The sequence below is a fragment of the Sphaerodactylus townsendi genome, linkage group LG11 (genome assembly GCF_021028975.2).
Source record: "Sphaerodactylus townsendi isolate TG3544 linkage group LG11, MPM_Stown_v2.3, whole genome shotgun sequence".
NCBI classification, from domain to species: Eukaryota; Metazoa; Chordata; class Lepidosauria; order Squamata; family Sphaerodactylidae; genus Sphaerodactylus; species Sphaerodactylus townsendi.
In genome coordinates this window covers 20,703,535-20,723,856 of record NC_059435.1, presented here as the reverse complement: position 1 = coordinate 20,723,856, position 20,322 = coordinate 20,703,535, and the positions used below count along the sequence as shown (strand labels likewise).

General features: G+C 43.0%; 1 protein-coding gene across 1 annotated transcript; it reads left to right on the top strand.

Moving 5' to 3' along the window:
• The first annotated feature begins 3,160 nt into the window (after positions 1–3,160).
• Positions 3,161–14,734, top strand: EPDR1 (ependymin related 1). The gene is made up of 3 exons (XM_048511262.1): positions 3,161–3,668; positions 9,549–9,757; positions 11,181–14,734. The coding sequence occupies exons 1-3, from the start codon at positions 3,409–3,411 to the stop codon at positions 11,369–11,371; spliced, it is 660 nt and encodes a 219-aa protein (XP_048367219.1). The 5' UTR covers positions 3,161–3,408; the 3' UTR covers positions 11,372–14,734.
• The last annotated feature ends 5,588 nt before the right edge of the window (positions 14,735–20,322 follow it).

The window sequence follows — 20,322 nt, the reverse complement described above, 5'->3', positions numbered from 1 at the left end:
CACAGAGAGAAGTGTGCTACACTGGCTTCTTTAGAAGTGTATCACAGGGAGAAGTGTGTAACACACTGGGGTGTTGTGTGGTTTTTGAGCTGAAGATGAATCTCTGAAGATGCCAGCTACAGATGCAGGTGAAACATCAGGAGAACATGGTCATACAGCCCGGAAACCACACAACACCCCAGTGATTCCAGCCGTGAAAGCCTTTGACAATACATGTGTAACACACTTCTGAAGATGCCAGCCACCTCTGAAGATGCCAGCCACAGATGCAGGCAAAACGTTAGGAACAAGATCTACCAACCAACGACCATACAGCCCGGAAAACCCACAACAACCAAATTCCACTGCACTTAGTGGGGCCCATGCATGCTTAAAATTGAACCATGTCCTTACTTATTATCCACTCTCCCCCATTTTTTCCTCCAGAGGGGACCCAAAGTGGGTTACAGCATCTTTCTATCTCCCTCGGTTCTAGCCTCACAACAATGTCTCGAGATAGATTGGGCTGAGAAACTGCGACAGGCCCAAGGTCAGCCAGCCGTGCATCTTAAGTGTGAGAATAATCTTCAAATCCAACTAGCTGTGAAGGTACTGGAAGGGTGCATTTCGAAGGCCAGCCTTCCTCCGTTTATTCAGACACATCGAAATGAACATAAATAGTAATCCAGACATTTCAGGCTTTGATAAGAATCCACATGGATTAATCTTCAGTGAAGTTTACGAAAACAGTCACTGTGTCTCCCCCATTTTTTCCAAGAACCATCAAGCCTCCAGTCCTCATGATTATAGCCTTGCTCTGTAATTCCCTTAGCAATTCCAGATACTGAAACATGGAGCAGAAACATGAAACAGGCAGCACAGGGGCTGTAGACTACCTTACTCACCAGCGTGGTGTAGTAGTTAAGAGCAGGTGGATTCTAATCCACAAGAAACAGGCTGGGATACACCACATGCAGGTGAACATGAGTGTGGGGGAGGGCATCTATTTTTCCTTCCCTTTGGAAATAATCTTAACCTTTCCGTCTATGATGCAGGAGCATCATGTCAGGGGATAAATGACAAGGCACATCTCATTATATCTTTCAAATTAAATACATGCCAATAGGCCTAGCACCAAAATCATGCATGGGCCTGCGTGGTGTAGTGATTAAGAGCAGGTGCACTCTAATCTGGAGAACTGGGTTTGATTCCCTGCTCTACCACTTGAGCTGTGGAGGCTTATCTGGTGAACCGGATTAGCTTGTGCACTCCAACACATGCCAGCTGGGTGACACCTTGGGCTAGTCACAGCTTTTCGGAGCTCTCTCAGCCCCACCCACCTCACAGGGTGTTTGTTGGGAGGGGGGAGGGAAAGGAGATTGTAAACCCCTTTAAGTCTCCTATAGGAGAGAAAGGGGGGATATAAACCCAAACTCTTCTTATTCTTAATGTAAGACTTCTAGGGGAGTTCTGTGGACTCGCATCCAAGTAAATGGGTTGTTCATTAGCTTGAATAGCCCTTACTAACCCCATTTTTTGAGGACTTGAAAGTTAATAGGATTGGGTTTGGTTAGTACTTGGATGGGGGTCAACAGAGGAAGGCAATGGCAAACTGCTTCTCCTCACCTCTTGCCTAGAAAACCCCGGGGTCCTAAGGGTTGCCCTGAGTTGGTTGTGACGATATCATCGTCATTATTAAATATCATTATCATACAAGTAAAAAGTATCATCATACTTTCCAACAGTTGTAATGGAAGGATGGGTAGCAGGTAACAGTGACATTTAATATGAGGAATAACTCTATAGGATTTAAGGTCCAGCCAATATGCTAGGACCAGGGCAGCACATTTATTCCACTGTCAAAGGTTTTTATGCTGGAATCAACTGGCTGTTGTGGCTCCTCCAGATTGCGTGGCTGTTGTCTGGTAGTTTTAGCTCCTAATGTTTTGCCCTCATCCATGGCTGGCATCTTCAGAGGCATGTCACAGGAAGACGCGATTTTCACCATGGCAACACATCTTACATGTGTCTGAAGAATGATACCAGTGATACTCCAACTGAAATAACCAACCTTCCAAATCATATCATAAATCATAAATAACATATTGTACTTCTCCATCTGGTGAATTCGTCTTTCCCTTCCCAATAAACACACAGCGATGGGGATTGTGTTCATTGCAGGCACAAATTTTATTGACTGTTTTGCCTTCTCCATAGGGATTATATTTTAGAATTTGCATAGAACCTGATTTTAACATTTAATGTATGTAACTGTATTGGTTTTGTTGGTCTTAACCCTGATGCAAACTGCTCGATGCCCAACTTCGGCTGGGAATTGAGCAGGGTATAAATTTATTAAAATAAATAAATAAATCACTTTGGCTGGGAATTGGGCAGGATATAAATTTAACAAAATAAATAAGATGACAACTACCAGAACACCGCCACACATAGACTGTACATTATTATTCAGAATAATGATCGCAGCTAATCTTCTACATGAGCCCAGGGGTAGCTTTAAAAGACAGAACTCATTCCAGCTCTAACTCATGATGTTATGGACTACAGTTCCCATCATCCCTTGACAGCATGATGCTGTAGTCCATAACATCTGGAGGGCTGCGAGTTTGACACCTGTGGAATAGAGGTTCTTCATTTTTTACGGTACTGTTGCAGGGACAGACTCACATGGTCTCCCATTTGGAAGGAGCCATTGTGTTGTCCGTGTACAACAATTCAGAACCGAATTGAATTCAGAACCGGATTTTCCCAAATGGACATGGCAACTCAGTTGAAAAATATCACTGTGGTTCAATAACGGCACGCTATCCAAAGAGATGCAGACGCTGGATAAACTCTCCCGTGGTTCAAATCTAAGAGGACGCGATTTCTAGCCTGGGACGCGCGTAGCGTTTACTTCGGACTAGAATCAAGAGCGGCAACCGACACAAACAGCCTGGGAAAGGAAGGTTTCAGACTCCCTCCGGAGCCTAGAGTCGGAGGGACTATTTCAGGGGTTTCCAACTCTGGCGCTCGCCGGCATGGCCAATTGGCCATGCCAGCAGGGGGTGATGGGAAATGTAGTCCATGAACATCTAAAGCTCCAGAGTTGGACCCCTCTAGACTATTTGGTGCACTTTCCAGGATGCAAAGGGGGGGGGGGGGGGCTTAAGTAGGAAAATCCGGGCGCCATTTCCGCACAGGAGATTTCCCAGGGAGGGGGGCGCAGAGGAAGCCCGGAGCTTATCGGGTAACCCGCGGGCGCCCGGTCGGCGGCGTCTCGGGCTCCCTCTGCAGTTCCTGTCCGGCACACGGCCGCCTGCCTGCCTGCCTGGCCTCTGCGCAGCGGCCTTCCAGCCTCGCCAGAGCGGCCGAAGGAAAGCAGACCCGCCGCCAAGCTTGCGAGAAGGGCCCGCGGTTGCTCGAGCCATGGCCAAAGGCGTCGCGGACCCCCGAGCCTTCCTGCTGCTGCTGCTGGTGCTGTGGAGCGGGCAAGGGAGCCAGGCTGGCTGGAGCCCGGCGAGCGCGCAGCCGGCCGTCCCTTGCCAGGCCCCGGTGCAGTGGGAGGGGCGCACGGTGCGCTATGACCACAACACGGGCAAAAACACCCGGGCGCTGGTGACCTACGACGGCCCCAACCAGCGCCTCCGGGTGCTGGACGAGAAGAAGGGGCTCATCCCGTGCAAGAAGTAGGTCTGACCCCCGCCCCATCGTCTGACGCCGACCCTTGCAAGGGCAAGACACAACCGCGGGCGGGTCTTTTTCACTGGGCCGTGCCCAGGGGCTTTTTTAATAGGACGGGGCTTTTTAAGTGGGCGGTGCCAGAAAGGGGGTGGGGCGCACGTTTGTATCCCCATCGCGCGCTTTCCCCACTTCCCTCCTTTCACCCTGAGTGTTGGTCTTTTAACCCCAGTGTTGCATTGTGGCTGGGATGCCTCAAAATTCCCCAGCATCTCTGGTCTGCTTGTCGGCTAATGAGGGGTTTTTTAATTTCATTCATTCATTCATTCATTCATTCATTCATTTATATGGATTTTTATCCCTCCCTATATCTAAACATAAGCTTCATAAAATTCCAAACAACTTAAAAACAATCAATAAAAGCTGTTTAAAATTCATAAGACGTATTAAAAGGGCATAAAACCTGTTTAAAATTTATCATGTTAGCAAAAAGGGAAAAACCGTCTCTTCAGCCAGAGGTCAAGCAAAATAGGTGTGTTCTGAATGCATGCAAAGAAGATGTTGGATTTGGGGTGGGGTGTGGTGTCCGTCCGTATATCCTGGTTGAATCATTCCAGAGGGGCTAGCCATGTTATAACACAATCCTATGTTTGTTTACTTAGAAATAAACTGACTTGAGTTCAGTGGGATTTATCAAGAATTGCTATCTCTGGATAACGGAAAAAGAGGTCAGAGAGGGTGCACGCCCATTGGTTCAATTTTGCACATCAATAGGTCTAATTCTCAATGTTTCCAAATCTGCGGATAAATCCAAAACTCAGAGCTGTGGACAGTGAAGGCAGATTATTCTACAAACCTGAAAAATGCCTCATGCTTGTGGGAAAATCTGAATTTGAAAAATTGGGGAGGTTAAACCCCCCCCCCCTAAAATAAAAGAAGCAGTACTGGTAGCTTTAAGAAACAAATGCCTTAGTGAACATTGCTTGGCAACTGCAATAGTACTGCCAGTCTTAAGCCTTCCTTTCTGTCAGCAAAGGGTGGCTGAAACACTTTTGTGGGGTTTTTTGTGTTAGTTTTGTTGTAATTGTTAAAAAACCCAATAAAATGATTTTTTTAAAAGAAAAGAAGTCCACTTGTTTTGGGGTCATTCCCAATCTTCTTGACCCAAAAAGAAGAAATACAACCTAGAGTTTGGGCTTTCTCGGTCTCTCTCCTTTAGGAGTGACAGTACAGCTGAGGTATTAGCTGGTAAACCTTTTGTCTTTCTTCAGTCAGAGCATCCCGGAGCACTGAAGAACTCTGTACTTGGGGACTAGCGACTCATCTCTCCTGTACTTTTTCCTCTGTGCCAGCTACCAAGTTGCAACCAAGCTCCTAAACATGGACAAAGGGCAAATCCAATGTTTATTTATTTGTTTGTTTGTTTGTTTGTATTTATAACCCACCCTCCCCTGAAGGGCACAGGGCAGCGTACAACGAGGACCAACAATATAACATCAATATAAATAATTCAGTAAAAGGTCCATATTGGATAAAACAGATAAAAACAGATGGCAACAAACCCACCCCCCTCCCACTAAACCCATTATAATGTTATTGTGATCTCTAGGGTGGCTGTATTGCGATCATTGTACAACATTGTTTATTGCAAATAATCTATTAGTTACGTGATTATTGATCATACAGTGAAAGAGAGGTAAGGCAAAGGGCTCTGATCTTGCTATGGCACTTGACTCACTTTCAGCTCACAACAGTTGCAGATTCCCCTCTTGAAGGTGCATGGCTTTCCAAAAAGTATTTTGATTTTTATAGGCGTTTTGCTTGATTTTTCACTTTGGGGTCTCCTTGGCAGCCAAAAACCAGCATAAAATGAAATGAAAATAAAGTTAAAGTAAATTCGGGGCTTAGGGTCCTAGAAGTGCCATCCTAAGTAGAGTTGTACACTTCTGCATCCATTGCAGTTGACAGTTTTAGGAGGGTACTGTATAACTGGCCCAATATATAAGTGGCCCTTTGTTCTTGACCTCTAAAAATACTATCCGAAAATTATTTTCCTGGCCTCATAAAGGGTGAGGAAACAAAATTTGCACAGGGCAGTATTTAGCTTTATGGAAGAAAAAAAATTGGGAAAGATTGTTCTTGCAAGATGTTGAGTCATTTTGGCCATTACCCAACTAAGCACTCAAGCATGTGACTAACTTTCTCTACACAGCTTAATGGAAGACAGGATTTGCCAGCTCTCTGGCATGCCTTCCTTAAACATCAGTAAATGCGGCTTGGCACATAATTTGATAGAAGTGAGGAAAAAAAAGATCTGGGAAATTGGTTTTGTGGCAAGGAGTTTGTACAGAAAGGAATACCACCACTATGCAGAATTTAAGGGAACAGAGCATTCCGGATAAGTCCTTGAAGTTGAAAACGGTATTTTATTCTCAAACTTCGTGGCCAGTAGTGGCAAAGTTTTCCTAGACTTCACCAATTCAAATGCAAGTGGAATATTTTATGCCAAGCAGAATAGTTCAGCTTACCATCTACTTGCAATGGTACCTTCTTTGCACTGGAAATTGGGTGATTTATTGATTTGTTTTCACTTTTACCTGCCTTTCTTACAGAGACTCAAGGCAAATTACATTGTGTAAACAGTGGATTCTTAACAGCAAGATAATAAGCCATGCAATATGACTAGATTTATGAAAATAAAAGTGCAAAAATGTATCAGATATATGTTAAGTTAAGCAATGCAGAAAAGTGAATTACAGAAGTAGAACACAATGCAATGAGGGCATTCTGTAATTTACTTTTCTGCATTGCTTAACATATATCTGATGCATTTTTGCACTGTTTCTAATTTTTATAAATCTAGTTTCTCCGGAGCTTTTTTGTTTTTGTGGAATGACAGAAATATGGAAGCCTTCCTGACCTCTATGGGGAGTCCATTCCACGAAGTGGTGGCCCCAAAAGAGAGCGGGGAAGCACTAAAAGATATACTTTACTACAAGGAACCTGGTCTATCCCATTTAGCTAGTCTTCTCTATTATTACACAATTTACGGTGCCCATTAGTTGCTCTGTTGATTTCCATCAGTACTTTTTCCATTTATCAAGGAGCTCTTTTCAAGAATAAGGCGAACTGAGGGACAGCTGCCAATTGACGAGGTCAAAATTGTGCAGAATATCGTTAGTCTTGACAATGTGAGGATTCAGAGGCAGCAGTGGTGAGGAGACAGTGCGCGCTGGGAGTTTAAAATGGCAGGAAATGCATCAGGACCCTGGACAGAAACAGGGGAAATGGAAGAAAGGCTAAGGTCAGTGAACAGGCAGTCTAAATTGTTGCTCTGGCACATGGTCAGAAGCCTACTGGACCCTGATATTCTGCTGCAGGAATGTCTATGCTTTTGCTGCTGCATCAATGGAGCAGATATGTTCTCAGATAAAGAATTGCTGGGGAGGTGTCTTAGGACATTCTGCACGCAGACATTCTCAGGCATGTTAGCCAGCGCTGGCTGTTGACTAGTGGAAGTAAGGAAGCTATTTTAGGATAAAGGCTTGTTGCAGCTTAGTAGCTGGCTTGTTTTAAAGAAATGGATGTCATTTGTTGTTGGGAAGGAGGCTTAGACATTGTAGCTATCTAATTTGATGACGGAGGAAGATTCTTAGAGTGCATATTGGGCTCCTTGGAGGATGGAGAAAGAAGACAAAAAAAGAAAGTAGCAGGAAGGAAGTCCCTGAGAAAAGCAATCTGAGATCAAAAAAAGTAGTAACAGAACAGACAGGAGGAAATAATAAAGAAGGATTTGACTAGCTTATTAGCTCTACTGCCTCTTCTATAGTGGAGGTGTATTTGGAGCAAAGAGACATTGCACTCTCGTTCACTGGCAAGTAGGTGATGGGAGAACATGATAGCTAGATGGTCGTCTAGCTAGCATGGTGTAGTGGTTAAGAGCGGTGGACTCTAATACGGTGAACTGGGTTTGATTCCCCACTCCTCCACCTGAGTGGCAGATTCTAATCTGGTAAACTGAGTTTGTTTCCATGCTTTTACATGTGAAGCCTGTTGGGTGACCTTGGGCTAGTCACAGTTCTCTTCAAACTCTCGTAGCCCCTCCTACCTCAGTGTCTGTTGTGGGGAGAGGAAGGGAAGGAGTTTGTAAACCCCTTTGAAACTCCTTACAGGAGAGAAAAGTGGAGTATAAATCCAAACTCTTATTCTCCCTTTCAGTGGAAATCACTACAGGAAAAGGTTCCTTTTGGCTCATTTAGGGAGAAGTTCTCTGCCATTCTCAATAGTCTTGGATGTCCCAGAACTCTTCTAATTGTTAGACGTTTCTGAGTCTTTGTCTTAGACCTTGGCACTTGAGTGTTTTCTTGGACAGACAGTTTTGGCAGTGGAGCCGAGATGTTCTTGAATGTTACTGATCTTCTTTAAACTCCCACAGCAGTTTCCATTTCCCTTAATGTAATAGAATGAGAATCATTGTGTATACCAGTATATGTATATACTAGAGAGAACTCTGAGCAGAGAGCTTTCAATAAAACAAGAGGTTTTTGTGTTGCTTTTGGGCAAGCAAGTTGTCCAGTGAGCCAGAATGTCAAGGTGCATGTAACAACCACTGGCATGGATCACCATTATGCACAAATGTTGTTTGAGAATTACTATCTGGAGAAAGCTCTTAAGAAGTTGAAAATGTGGGTAAGGTTCAAACTGATTTATTGTTGGTGTAGTTGGCATGTATTCCAGATTTCTTGGAAAACATCTCGCTAGCATTACAATGACCCAGCTGCTGATTTAGGAAAATCAAGCAGATTGGGAAAAGTTGGCCTGTTTCTTATGGCACACAGCTGTGAACTGTACGATAATGCACTGTTTTCTGTAATCCTGTTTGTGCTGCAAAGGTGACGTGGGCTTGTCGCTCTGCTGTTGGAGGGCAGCGTCTGACTTCATGCTCATTTGGATCACGGATCATGGGGCTCCTTTGAGCTGCGGCAAAAATAATAATTAAACCAACCCCTTTGCTTTAGCGTAGAGTGGAACTACCAGGCGACTGTGGGTATAGTGCCTTGTGGATGCTTTCTGAACAATTGGTCTAAGGAGGAGGCAGAGTTAACTCCCATCCTAGTTCTCCATTCCCCTGTTAAGCCCTTTCTTTCTTTCTTTCTTTCTTTCTTTCTTTCTTTCTTTCTTTCTTTCTTTCTTTCTTTCTTTCTTTCTTTCTTTCTTTCTTTCTTTCTTTCTTTCTTTCTTTCTTTCTTTCTTTCTTTCTTTCTTTCTTTCTTTCTTTCTTTCTTTCTGTCTTTCTTTCTTTCTTTCTTTCTTTCTTTCTTTCTTTCTTTCTTTCTTTCTTTCTTTCTTTCTGTCTGTCTGTCTGTCTGTCTGTCTGTCTGTCTGTCTGTCTGTCTGTCTGTCTGTCTGTCTGTCTGTCTTGTTTATTTATTTGTTTATTTATTTATGCCTCGCCCTTCCCCAAGGGGCTCAGGGTAGCAACAACAGTTTAAAACAAACACAATAAAATCACAATAAATATTTTAAAACAGTCAAACAATCAGCGTTAAAAAAAACTAACCCCAGATGGCGACTATCATGCAGCAAAAACAGGATTTGAACTTACAGTCTTCTAGCTATTCACATCCAAACTATACTAAGGCACACCAACACTACAGACTCATGTCATCTGCCCAAAGGATCCTGGGAATTGTAGTTTGTTTGCCATGCTGGGAATTCTCAGTTAGAAGTGCTTGCCCTTCATCATAGAACTCTAGTTCTAAGAGTTCTCTTGAACTGAAGGAATCGTTATTAAACCAGTTTGTGCTATACACTATTAAACTCCCCTGGTGTTCCTTGAACAAAGAATTACCAGCATCTCCTTTTCTCTTTGCCTGTTTTCTTTCCAGATTTTTTGAATACATATACCTATATAAAGATGCAGTGATGTTTCAGATTGAGCAGGTTACAAAGCTGTGCTCCAAGATGACTTTGACTGAGCCCTGGGATCCGTATGATATTCCAGACAATTCAACCTATGAAGATCAGTACTATATTGGAGGACCTTCAGATCAAATTATGGTACAGGAATGGTCTGATAGAAAACCAGCTAGGAAATGTAAGCACTTCTTGCTTTATGTATTTAACATTATTTCTTTGACCCTACTAGGTACCCTTCTCCCATAAAACCTTTTTTTTAATCATCAGATGATGTGTGGTATAAATACTATTCTTGTTCCTCTAAGCAATAACTAATTTGGATTTCTACAAAACCCTGGGCTTTCTGCATAGTGACTCTAAAGACTCACATCTTAATTTATTAAAGCAAAGTCACAGCAAACTTATGGTGACCCCAGAAATGGGTTTTCAAGGGTGGCAGAAGCAGAGGGGTCTTGTCACTGCCTTCTTCATCAGTGTCTTCTTTGGTGGTCTCCCATCCAAGATCTGAAGGGATCGGGGTATACTAGACCATTCCACATTCTGTGGACACCTATAGGAGTGAAATAATTAACAAAATATGCATCTGGATTGCATCCCTTTCAGAATGTAAATGTCTGCCTTAAATCTGTAAACCTGTAGAACTTAGTTTCTTGGAAGGTAATCTCGGATTGATTCTTATTCAGCTGGAGGCACACAATGACTACTTCCTTGTTGCCAGTACTGTAGACATTATTAAGTATCACGAAGAGGGTGTCCTCAGAAATTAGAAGGGTACATCTCAGAAATGGTGACTACGTTGGCAAGTTTTAAAACAGTTTAAATGGGAAACCAAGTATCTTATATTTTTTTGTACCAGAATGCTTCCATTACTGAAATCGTTTTCAAAACATTTTGAAGTCAGACCCTCTCATATTGGTGATGGAAAGCTCTGTCAAGTCACAGCCAACTTATGGTTGACCCTGTATGGTTTTCAAGGCAAAAGACCAGGGGTCTTCAAACTATGGCCCTCCAGATGTTCATGGACTACAATTCCCATCAGCCCCTGCCAGCATGGCCAAGTGGTAGGGCTCATGGGAATTGTAGTCTATGAACATCTGGAGGGCCATAATTTGAAGACCCCTGCAAAAGACTATCAGAAGTAATTTCCCAATGCCTGCCTCTGCATAGCGACTTTGGACTTCCTTGGTCGTCTCCAGTCAGTTTCCAAGGTCTGATGAAAATGGGCTAGTTGGGACATCCAGGTCAGGGCACTTCATATGTTATGTACAGGCAAACCTAAAGTTGCCATTGATCAACCGAGAGATTTCTTCTCCCATCACTCATTGATTATTTTGTTCCTTTCTGGTCTCATGATCCATGTGCAAAAAGGTTGCAGTCCATACTTTGGTTCCACACCACAGGTTGAAAAGCCATAGTTTTCACAGCACTTGAGGCCAATAAAAGCTATTTCCAGAATAAGTGTGCTTGTATGCGTAGCATTAAGCCACATTTTAAGGAGTGGGAGATCAGAGGTTGTTTTTTGTTCTGTTTAAAGAACAGTATACTAAAAACTTGGAAATTATTCATGCTTGCCCCATAAAATGCTTTGTGCTTCATTACAGTTGAAACCTGGGTTGGAGTTTACACAATGAAGGACTGTTACCCAGTTCAGGAAACCTACACCAAGAACTACAGCATGACAACCTCCACCCGCTTCTTTGATCTCAAGCTTGGGATAAGTGACCCGTCTGTATTCACTCCTCCCAGCACCTGCCAAGCAGCTCTGCCAAAAATAATGGGGGACGAATGTTGATGGGGGGGTGTTGGCTCTTTATATGCAAACAAAAGACATCATGTGAGTGGTCACTGATAACCAACTGCCAACATCTAACCTGAGTGTTGTGGTTTGCAGAAGGGCAGAGTTGGAGGATGGGGCGAGGCAAATTAAGAAATCCATGTCGCCGTCATTGTCTCATTCTAACATTGCACTCATAAACTGTGGTTATAAGTGCTTCTGGACATTTATTTAAGCTGCTAAAGGTGTTTGTGAGGAACTTGATTGCTTTTATTTTCTAAGAAGCATACTATGCTCTAAAAGCACATTAAAATATGATATACTTTTATTAATTTTGGAGGAATAGATAGAGTATGGCATATTCTGGAATAAAGCTACTATTGTAGCATGGCATCAATAGCTGATTAAATACATTTCCTAATATTGCTCTCCTTAGTCTTCTGGAAGCTGTTATTTTGCATTGATTATGGGTGCAACAGTCCAGGATACTAACATTAGTGAGTTTATATTATTTCAGGAGTAAGAAATTATTGTACTTAAGTGTACCACAGGGTCAGAGTAGGTATGTTTTTCGTTTCTGCACTGCTTATGTTGTATTTTTTCAAGGGAGGTAAGAAAAGGAATTTAGGCTGGAGCCACAAGCCAGGTAGGAAAGACAGAGCTAAGAATAAGATGTGTGAAGGCTAAAGAGAAGAAGATTGTAGAAATGAATGCAGGAGATGGTCTCTAGAGATTATAAATGTGGAGATTTGGGGCAACTATAGAATCAGTGGCGAAGCCACAAGGGGGCGGGGGGTGGGTGCGTCATGCACCGGGCGCATGCCTGGGGGGTGCAAAAATCACCTCATATTTTGAGTCAAAGTAATTAGTAGACTGTGATGAGAGGTATATGAACTACCATACCTTGTATGGTTAAAATGCATGATAAATGTCACTGAGAATCCTACTTTTATTTGCACAAACTACTTTGATTGCTGAACTTCTATTATTGTTCACATAAGTATTCCACAACATGAGCACTCACGTGTAGCTCTTTGCACAGAGCACTAGAATAGCATGAGACTTGAGTTCTCCACACTTTTCTAACTGATTTCACTCACCTTTTGGTGGCCTTTTAAAAGTTGCCCTTTCCCATTCTTGTTAAAGAGTGCAATCAGACAGGGAATATGGGGGTACAATAGTAGTTTCGGCAGACTGACAGCAGGATTGGCCGTTATCCTTTAAATAGCAAAAGAGAGGGCGATCCAGCAAGAATCCATCAGCTTTTCTGTTGCTCAGCAAGGAAGGAGGTATCCTATCAAAAGTGCTACGGTGAGAATCATAGGACTTTTGTTCACTTGCCTCAGGGCTGTTTGCTTCATAATGGCATTTTCCTGTGGTTTTCGGTTTACACAAGAGATTGGGTTGAAGTACTCACACAGTTCTCAGGTCTGTTCAGCAGAGACAAGCAGGTCCATAACAACAACTTTCGTTTGCAAGGAAGGCAGCTCTTACAACTGTAAGCATTTGCCACAAGAACTAGAAACTGAAACCAAGAGCTCCACCCAGTAGCAGTAAACTAAATCCAGGGGTGCAGCGAAGGGGAATTGCGCACAGGACATGTGCGCACTCTGTGCCTCTGCTGCAGTGGCACTTGTCCCCACCCTGGAATGCCCCAGAACACCCACAGCCCGGCCACGCTCCCGCCATGGTGCTGCCTGGGACGTCGCGCCCCCGTTGGCACTATGCCACTGATTAAATCACACAATTAATAGGGGAGAAATAGGAGTCTTCTACTCTGTACGTACACAGTTCTATAGATGCATACCCTAGCAAAGCCCCCTTTGCCTACTCTATTTGATTTTTAAAGAGTCCTTTTCCTCCTTATCTAAAGTACTCCTGCCAGCCCAACACAGGCAAAAGTTCAAATCTTGAATGCCTTGTTTTTCTGCAAACTCTACCCCCCGCCCCACAATTCCTTGCTTCAGTGTTAGACTGGTCCTTTGCTTCAGCATTAAACCACCACCATTTTTTAAAAACACACACAGAAAAAGAGTCCTTCTGATCATTCAGGAATAGTGACCAGAAGACTATGAAAATCTGCTGTTGGGTGACCTGAGGAAGGCAGGAAGGAGCAACAAAACCCAGATAAAGAATTAAGCTTCCTGTTTAGCTGCTCTATTTCACAAGAAAAAGCGAAGCAGCAACGAAGGGTAGCTTTTTTTGCCAGCGTTTGGAAACAGCACAGCTTTTCTGCTCTGCCCCGTGATGGCTTTGGGAAGGGCAAAAAACAGTGCATAAAGGAAAGTCTGCGCAGCAAAGGAAAGAAGCTCACTGTGAGGCAGAACACAAGTATGTCAGTGGCCATAGGCTCTGCCTGTGCAAAAGCCATGAGGAACAGGAGCTGGTTTATGCAGGACAGTTGGGTGAGGCTGAGTGCAAAAATCTGGCTGGCTGTCACTCATCAGTTGCTGTGACCTCCCCCGACACATTGTCAGGAAACTGTTGTATCTTCTTGCAGATTGGAGAATCGCGTTTTAAAGAGTGGTCCCATTTTCCTTTATCCTCTTCAGCTCATTGACCCTGAGCAATGTTTGGCTAGAAAATAAAGTGCAAAAGTTACTCCTGATAACCAGAGTGAGATCTAACAATACTGATTTTTTTTTTTTTTGCAGATTAGAGACTTTTATCTCTCAAGTGGCACAGCATATATGACAATCTTGTTTTAGAATTTTAGGCACATAAGAATGGTAATGAAGGTTGCATTTGCATAGAAACGGGCCCTTGGTGATGGAAATGGCCATCAAGTTGCAGCAGATTTATAGCGGCCGCATAAGGTTTTGAAGGCAAGGGGCAAACATTGCCTGTTTCTACAGAGCAGCCGTGGACTTCCTTGGAGGTCTTCCACTGTAGTATTAATCAAGGCCAATCCTGCTTAGCTTCTGAGATCTGATGAGATGCAGCTGGCCCATCTAGATCAGGGTAAATAGGCACCTAGGCATGTTTAAATGTAATTCCCAATGAATAATATTTTTTCTGCACTCAAGCCAATGTGTGAATTGCATTTTCCTTCTGTTGTGCTAAGGAGTGGTGGTTGGAGTGTCTAAAACAGACCCAGGAAGGCCTGGGTTCATATCCCTATTCAGCCATAGGTGACCTCAGGCTATTCAATATCCGTCAGCCTGATCCACTTCACAGGATTGTTGTGAGGATAGAATAGAAAGGTGAGAATTATGTACACCAGCTTGAGTTGGATAAAAATGCAATACATTAATCCTGTATGGTCAATGTATTTTAGAAGTGAATAGCACATTGTTGTTAATGGAGTTGGGATTTTTTTTTTTTTTTGCCTTGCTATATTTCTAAAATGTAACAATCTTGATTAAAAAGTTATGGAGCTCTGATGTTGTCTGGATGGTTGTTAGGTGTCGTATCACTGTTTTGTGTGGGTTCTTATGGACAAGGAAGGTGGCTGCCAACCTCTCTTTTTAAGATCAGCTGAACTCTAATCTGGAGAACTGGGTTTGATTCCCCACTCCTCCACTTGAGTGGCAGACTCTTATCTGGTGAACTGGATTTGTTTCCCTGCTCTTCCACATGAAGACAGCTGGGTGACCTTGGGCTAGTCACAGGTCTTTGGAACTCTCTCAGCTCCAACGACCTCACAAGATGTCTGTGGTGGGGAGAGGAAGGAAAGGAGTTGTAAGCCCCTTTGAGACTCCTTACAGGAGAGAAAGGGGGGGGGGTTATAAATCCAAACTCTTCATCTTCTTCAGTTGTGTCCTCATTTCTGCTGGAACATCTCTATCGCAGGGCCTGACAACACCAGCCACTCAATCAAGGGGTCCTTGATTTGCACATCACCTTATGTCATCGTCTACCTGTGCCACCCTGCCATTGACACCGGGCAAAGTGGACTGCTTCTGGGCAAGAGAATAAATGGACACAAATCAGGTGTTAAAAATGGAAGGAAAACAATCAGTAGGAAAACATCTCGGTCTGCAAGGAGATTCAGTAAAATACATTTGTCATATTTCAGGAATGTTATGTAGACAATCCAGGAACCCCTAGAGCAGTGGTGGCGAACCTTTGGCACTCCAGATGTTATGGACTACGATTCTCATCAGCCCCTGCCAGCATGGCCAATTGGCCATGCTGGAAGGGGCTGATGGGAATTGTAGTCCATAACATCTGGAGTGCCAAAGGTTCGCCACCATGGCCCTAGAGTGAGGAGCAATTGACCACAGTTTGTTTGCCTGGGCTCAGTGTGTTTCTTTCATCTTAGACTGGTAGGCAGTGGCACAGAATACAAAAGGAGGCACCCAAATCATGATTTTGCTGCAACATGCTTTGGCAGCAAATGAGTTTCAGTTGTTTAAAATAAGGGCTGGGCAACTTTAGTGCAGAGCATGAAATCCAAACCCTTCTCTTTTTGAAATGACGTAGATTGTAACGCAGAGAATCAAATGAGCCGGTGCAGCTTCCAGAACATCAGGACTGTTTATTTACTAGAGCTAGCCAAAACCACCTGCTAGGAGGTGGGTGAGTCCCATCTCCTTGCACAAATTTCTGCCAAGTTCACCTAGCTTGGTCCAAACTGGAGGTGCGTTAAAACTTTGCAGAAAGAAATCCTCATAATGAAAGAGCTGGCAACCGTTTTACTCTACACCAATAACTACCAAAATGTATGGACACACAAAGGTAATGTACTTAGTACAAGAAAGTCAGAAGACAAAAAAGATACGGTGTACACTTATGAAATGCATATACACACACACACACACAGTGAGCAATATACAAGGAGACAAAAACGTGTCAAGAGCATGCTGAAGAGAAGAAACGAACGACAAGAATGGAAGACTAAGGTAGGTCCTTGGGCAACGACCTCAAACCCAGGCAAGTCCTAAAGTCCTCCAAGAAGGTATATGAGTCACAATTCCTTCAGAATAATCAATCTAGGGGGTTCCCGGGTCTTCTCCCATTTTACAATGGCTGTACTGCTTCATCAGTAACATACATTTTATAGTTTGCCCATAGTAGGAATTTTTTGTTCTAGACAAAACTGGTTATTACATAATCCCAAACGTATTTCCACTGGTTATTACATAATCCCAAACGTTTCAAGGGCTAGGCATTCAAAGCAACATCTTGTAGACTGCTCTAACCAGATAGCTATCTGCAGATAGCTAAATCTGCAAATTTGGGCTCCACTGACCAAAACCAGGTTTTTTCTGCAAACTTGGAGGACTCTGCAAGTTTGCAGAAAAATCTGAGAACTTAAAGCATACGCAAGGGTTTAAAATCCCCACCCAAATAAAATAATATTATCTGTGCACATGTAGACAATGCACTAACCTTGGTTCTGCAGAGCTTGTGTTGGCAAACTCCAGGAGATGCTCTGGACCTGGCCACAGTGGCTAGGCTCAAAGGTGGCTGTTGAGGCCTGGGGCTGTATTGGACTGGGCAACTGTGTGTGTGTGTGTGGTGGGGGAGAGATATCCCTCCCTCCTCCTTGCAAATGTTGTGGCCCCCAACTTGTTGCATCTAAACCTAATCTATCTCACCAGCTTGTCATGTGAATAAAATGTTCAAGTGGGAAATGATGTAAGCCCCCTTAACAATTAGCATTATTTCTAAATTTTTATACTTTGATGGGTGTCCAAGACCCCAGCAGAATCTTATGTTATGTCTTTGCTGGTTCTCTTCAGGTCTTGCACTTTTAAGTGAACACCACAGCAAAGCTCGCTTGCTCTTGTGTAGATCATTTATTTAACCTACATAGCTACAGAACCTACAGATAGATTCTTATGACTGTATTGAGCCTATTTTAATTCTACACTTTCCATTATAATTTTGACATCAGTTGGTGAAGCTATTCTCTATTGTAGCTGTTCCTTATAATGAAGCTTGGGAAGAATAATTGACGTAAAGAGATTTTAAAATCCAGGAGGTACCGAGTTTTTATAAAAGAGCCAATTTAAAAATGAACCCCCGCTGTCCTGATGGGGGTTCTTCCTCGGGAATCTTTGCAGATGGCATGAGATTGTTCCCACTGGATATTCTTTGTTTCCCTAGGATAAAGATGAGCTAGCAGCAAGATTTATGTATACCTGGGCTGGAAAAGGAATGAACAAATGAAATTCAACAGAGACAGCACTTCACGTTACTACACTGGCCAAAGATATTGAGTGGGATAGATATCCCTGTATGCTTTGAAACCTGAATACTAGCTAGGCCTTTGAAAACGTGGATTGTTGTGTAGTCTTTAGGTTGGATCCAAATTTTTTGTTCAGCTACTGGTGGAATATCCTTCCTGTGTAAGAAGCCTATCACCAGTTTTAAGAGCCTTCCACTGGAGGAATATGGCTCTTTCAGTGGAGGAAGGTTAGTTAAACCTTTGGGCCTTGTTAGTAAAACCTTGTTAGTAAAACCTTTGGTCCCAACTTTAACTCTACAAGGTTGTTCAACTCTTTAGCTCTACAAAGATCTAATTATTTCTGTATGGAGACATAGAACCCATGTATCAAGCTGCACAGGACTCTAATCTGGAGAACTGGGTTTGATTCCCCACTCCTCCACATGAGCGGCAGACTTTTATCTGGTGAACTGGATTTGTTTTCCTGCTCCCACACCTGAAGCCTGCTGGGTGACCTTAGGCTAGTCACAGTTCTTTGGAACTCTCTCGGCCCCACCTACCTCACAAAATGTCTGTTGTGGAGAGAAGAAAGGAGTTTGCAAGCCCTTTTGAGTTTCCTTACAGGAGAGAAAGGCAGGGTATAAATCCAAACTCCTTCACAGGAACCGAGAAGAAGATGGCTTTGATGGAGAAGTAGTACAGAAATGTTTGAAATACGTAAACGGGACTCACTTATGAAAACTAAATTGCCAGCATTGCATAAAATATACTGAAATTAAAAGAACATTCTGCTAGCAGCTGATTAAACAGTCCTAATGGCTTCTTTTGCAGTGGGCTACCTTTAAAGTATCTAGAACGAATTTGGTCTCCTCATCCATGAAATCTATGTCACTTCACCTCTAACTGAAATCCGGAACCTATAATCACAGTGTTATTGATTTAACACCGATTAATTTAGTTAGGGCTGCTATGAAAACTTGTTCACCCTTACATCTTTCAATACCCCTATATCAAAACAGGATGGCTCCCTATTTGTATTTTTTGACTAATCCTATGCAGAGAAGAGCCCTCACACTTGCTCGCTTCAATGTTTTCCCCTCTGCTTTATTGCATGGTAGATTTAACAACTTGGAAATGAGCGAAAGGGTATGCTCTTGTGGGGAACAACAAATTGAAACATTGGCACATCAACTGCTTTGCTGCCCTAATTTTGCTAATATCAGATCAAAATATTCCAATATTCTTTCTAGGATACCTAGTGAAATGGGAGAAGCAGGTAGACTTCCTTTCCTTCTGGACAATTCTGACAATGAAACTTGTGAATTGGTAGCACGATTTTTACTGGAGGTGATGCACAATCAATAATTTATATTCTATCTTAAACCTTTGTATTTGTGTACCTTTCATCTCAGGTTTTTTATTGTGTTATGATTATTGTTATGCCAAATAAAGGCTTATTCTTATTCTTATTCTTATTATCATCATCATTATCATTATCATTATCATTATCATTATTATTATTATTATTATTATTATTATTATTATTATTATTATTATTATCATTATTATTGATTTAACACCAGGTATTCTTTCTGACTTTTTCTTCGTAAATCCTCATGCTGTTTGTGGGTCACACATATCCAGTGGGCATTATTCCATAGGATTGGAACTAGCCATTAGCAAAAACAGAAATAGAGGCCTTCTTTGACCACCCAGTAAGGCTATGCTGGGGATCTTGAGGCCTGCATGGACCAAAGCCATGGGAGATGGTCTGTCATAACATGCCGAATTTGGCAAGAGTAAGCAAAAAAAAAAGGTCATCTGAATCCAACCCATAGACTTCTTTGTTTTGTCCTGCCTATTACTAATAGAATCAAACAATAGATCTTCGTCAGTTCCCTCTTTGAGTCTGGTAGGTCTTGTTGTTCTAGGACTCTTAAGTCATGAGCCCCCGTCATTCCCTCAAGGGGCAATGACTGTGGAAGAGGTGAAATGGGTGTTTTTACCTAATGGTTTCTTTCATTTACATTGGTCCTTCTCCAGTTATTGGGAAAGTGGAACAATTTAGCATAAACTGTTGGACAATGATGTCCCAGAAGTTACTTGTGAAGCACAGTAGGTGTCAGAATTATCCAACTTCTGTATAAACATACGCCAATGAAGTGTTGCGGGCCACCGCGGGTGAGCTTTGAAGGCAACACTTCCATTTTTGTAATTAATGAATTCCTAGCATGGGGTTGTCAGGAATTAAATATCATATAAAGATGATTTGTGGTGCCAGTCAGAGACACCACAAGTGAAGAGGCCAGCATGTCTACAGTGAAGTCACAGAACTTCCATTCCTCTCTCTGCGCATGTATTTAGAGAATATACTGTTCTCTTGATTCCTAATGCATCAGACCTATCATTTAAAGCTGTTTATTATTTACCTCCTACGTTTTCATCCCACCCTTCTTCCAAGAAGCTGAGGCTAGCATATGTGAGTATCCCCTACTCCAGTGATGGCGAACCTATGGCACAGGTGCCAGAGGTGGCACTCAGAGCCCTCTCTGTGGGCACGCGCACACAGAATTTGTCATGTGGGGGGCAAAATATCACACACACACACCCCCACACACACACATCTAGGCTGGCTTGGGCCACTGAGCACGACATGCGCGCACTGCGGTGAGCAGGGAGGACTTGGCTGGCGGGCCTGGTGCCTGTGCTCCGGGTGGCTGCTGCCCAAGGGGGGGGGACACAAAGGAGGCAAAGATGCTAGAGAGGCACAGAGTGGTGCACACGAGACATGCTGGAGGCTAGAACAGGCTGGCCCCTGCTTGAGCGGGTGGGGTGGAGGGAGCCAACCGTTTTT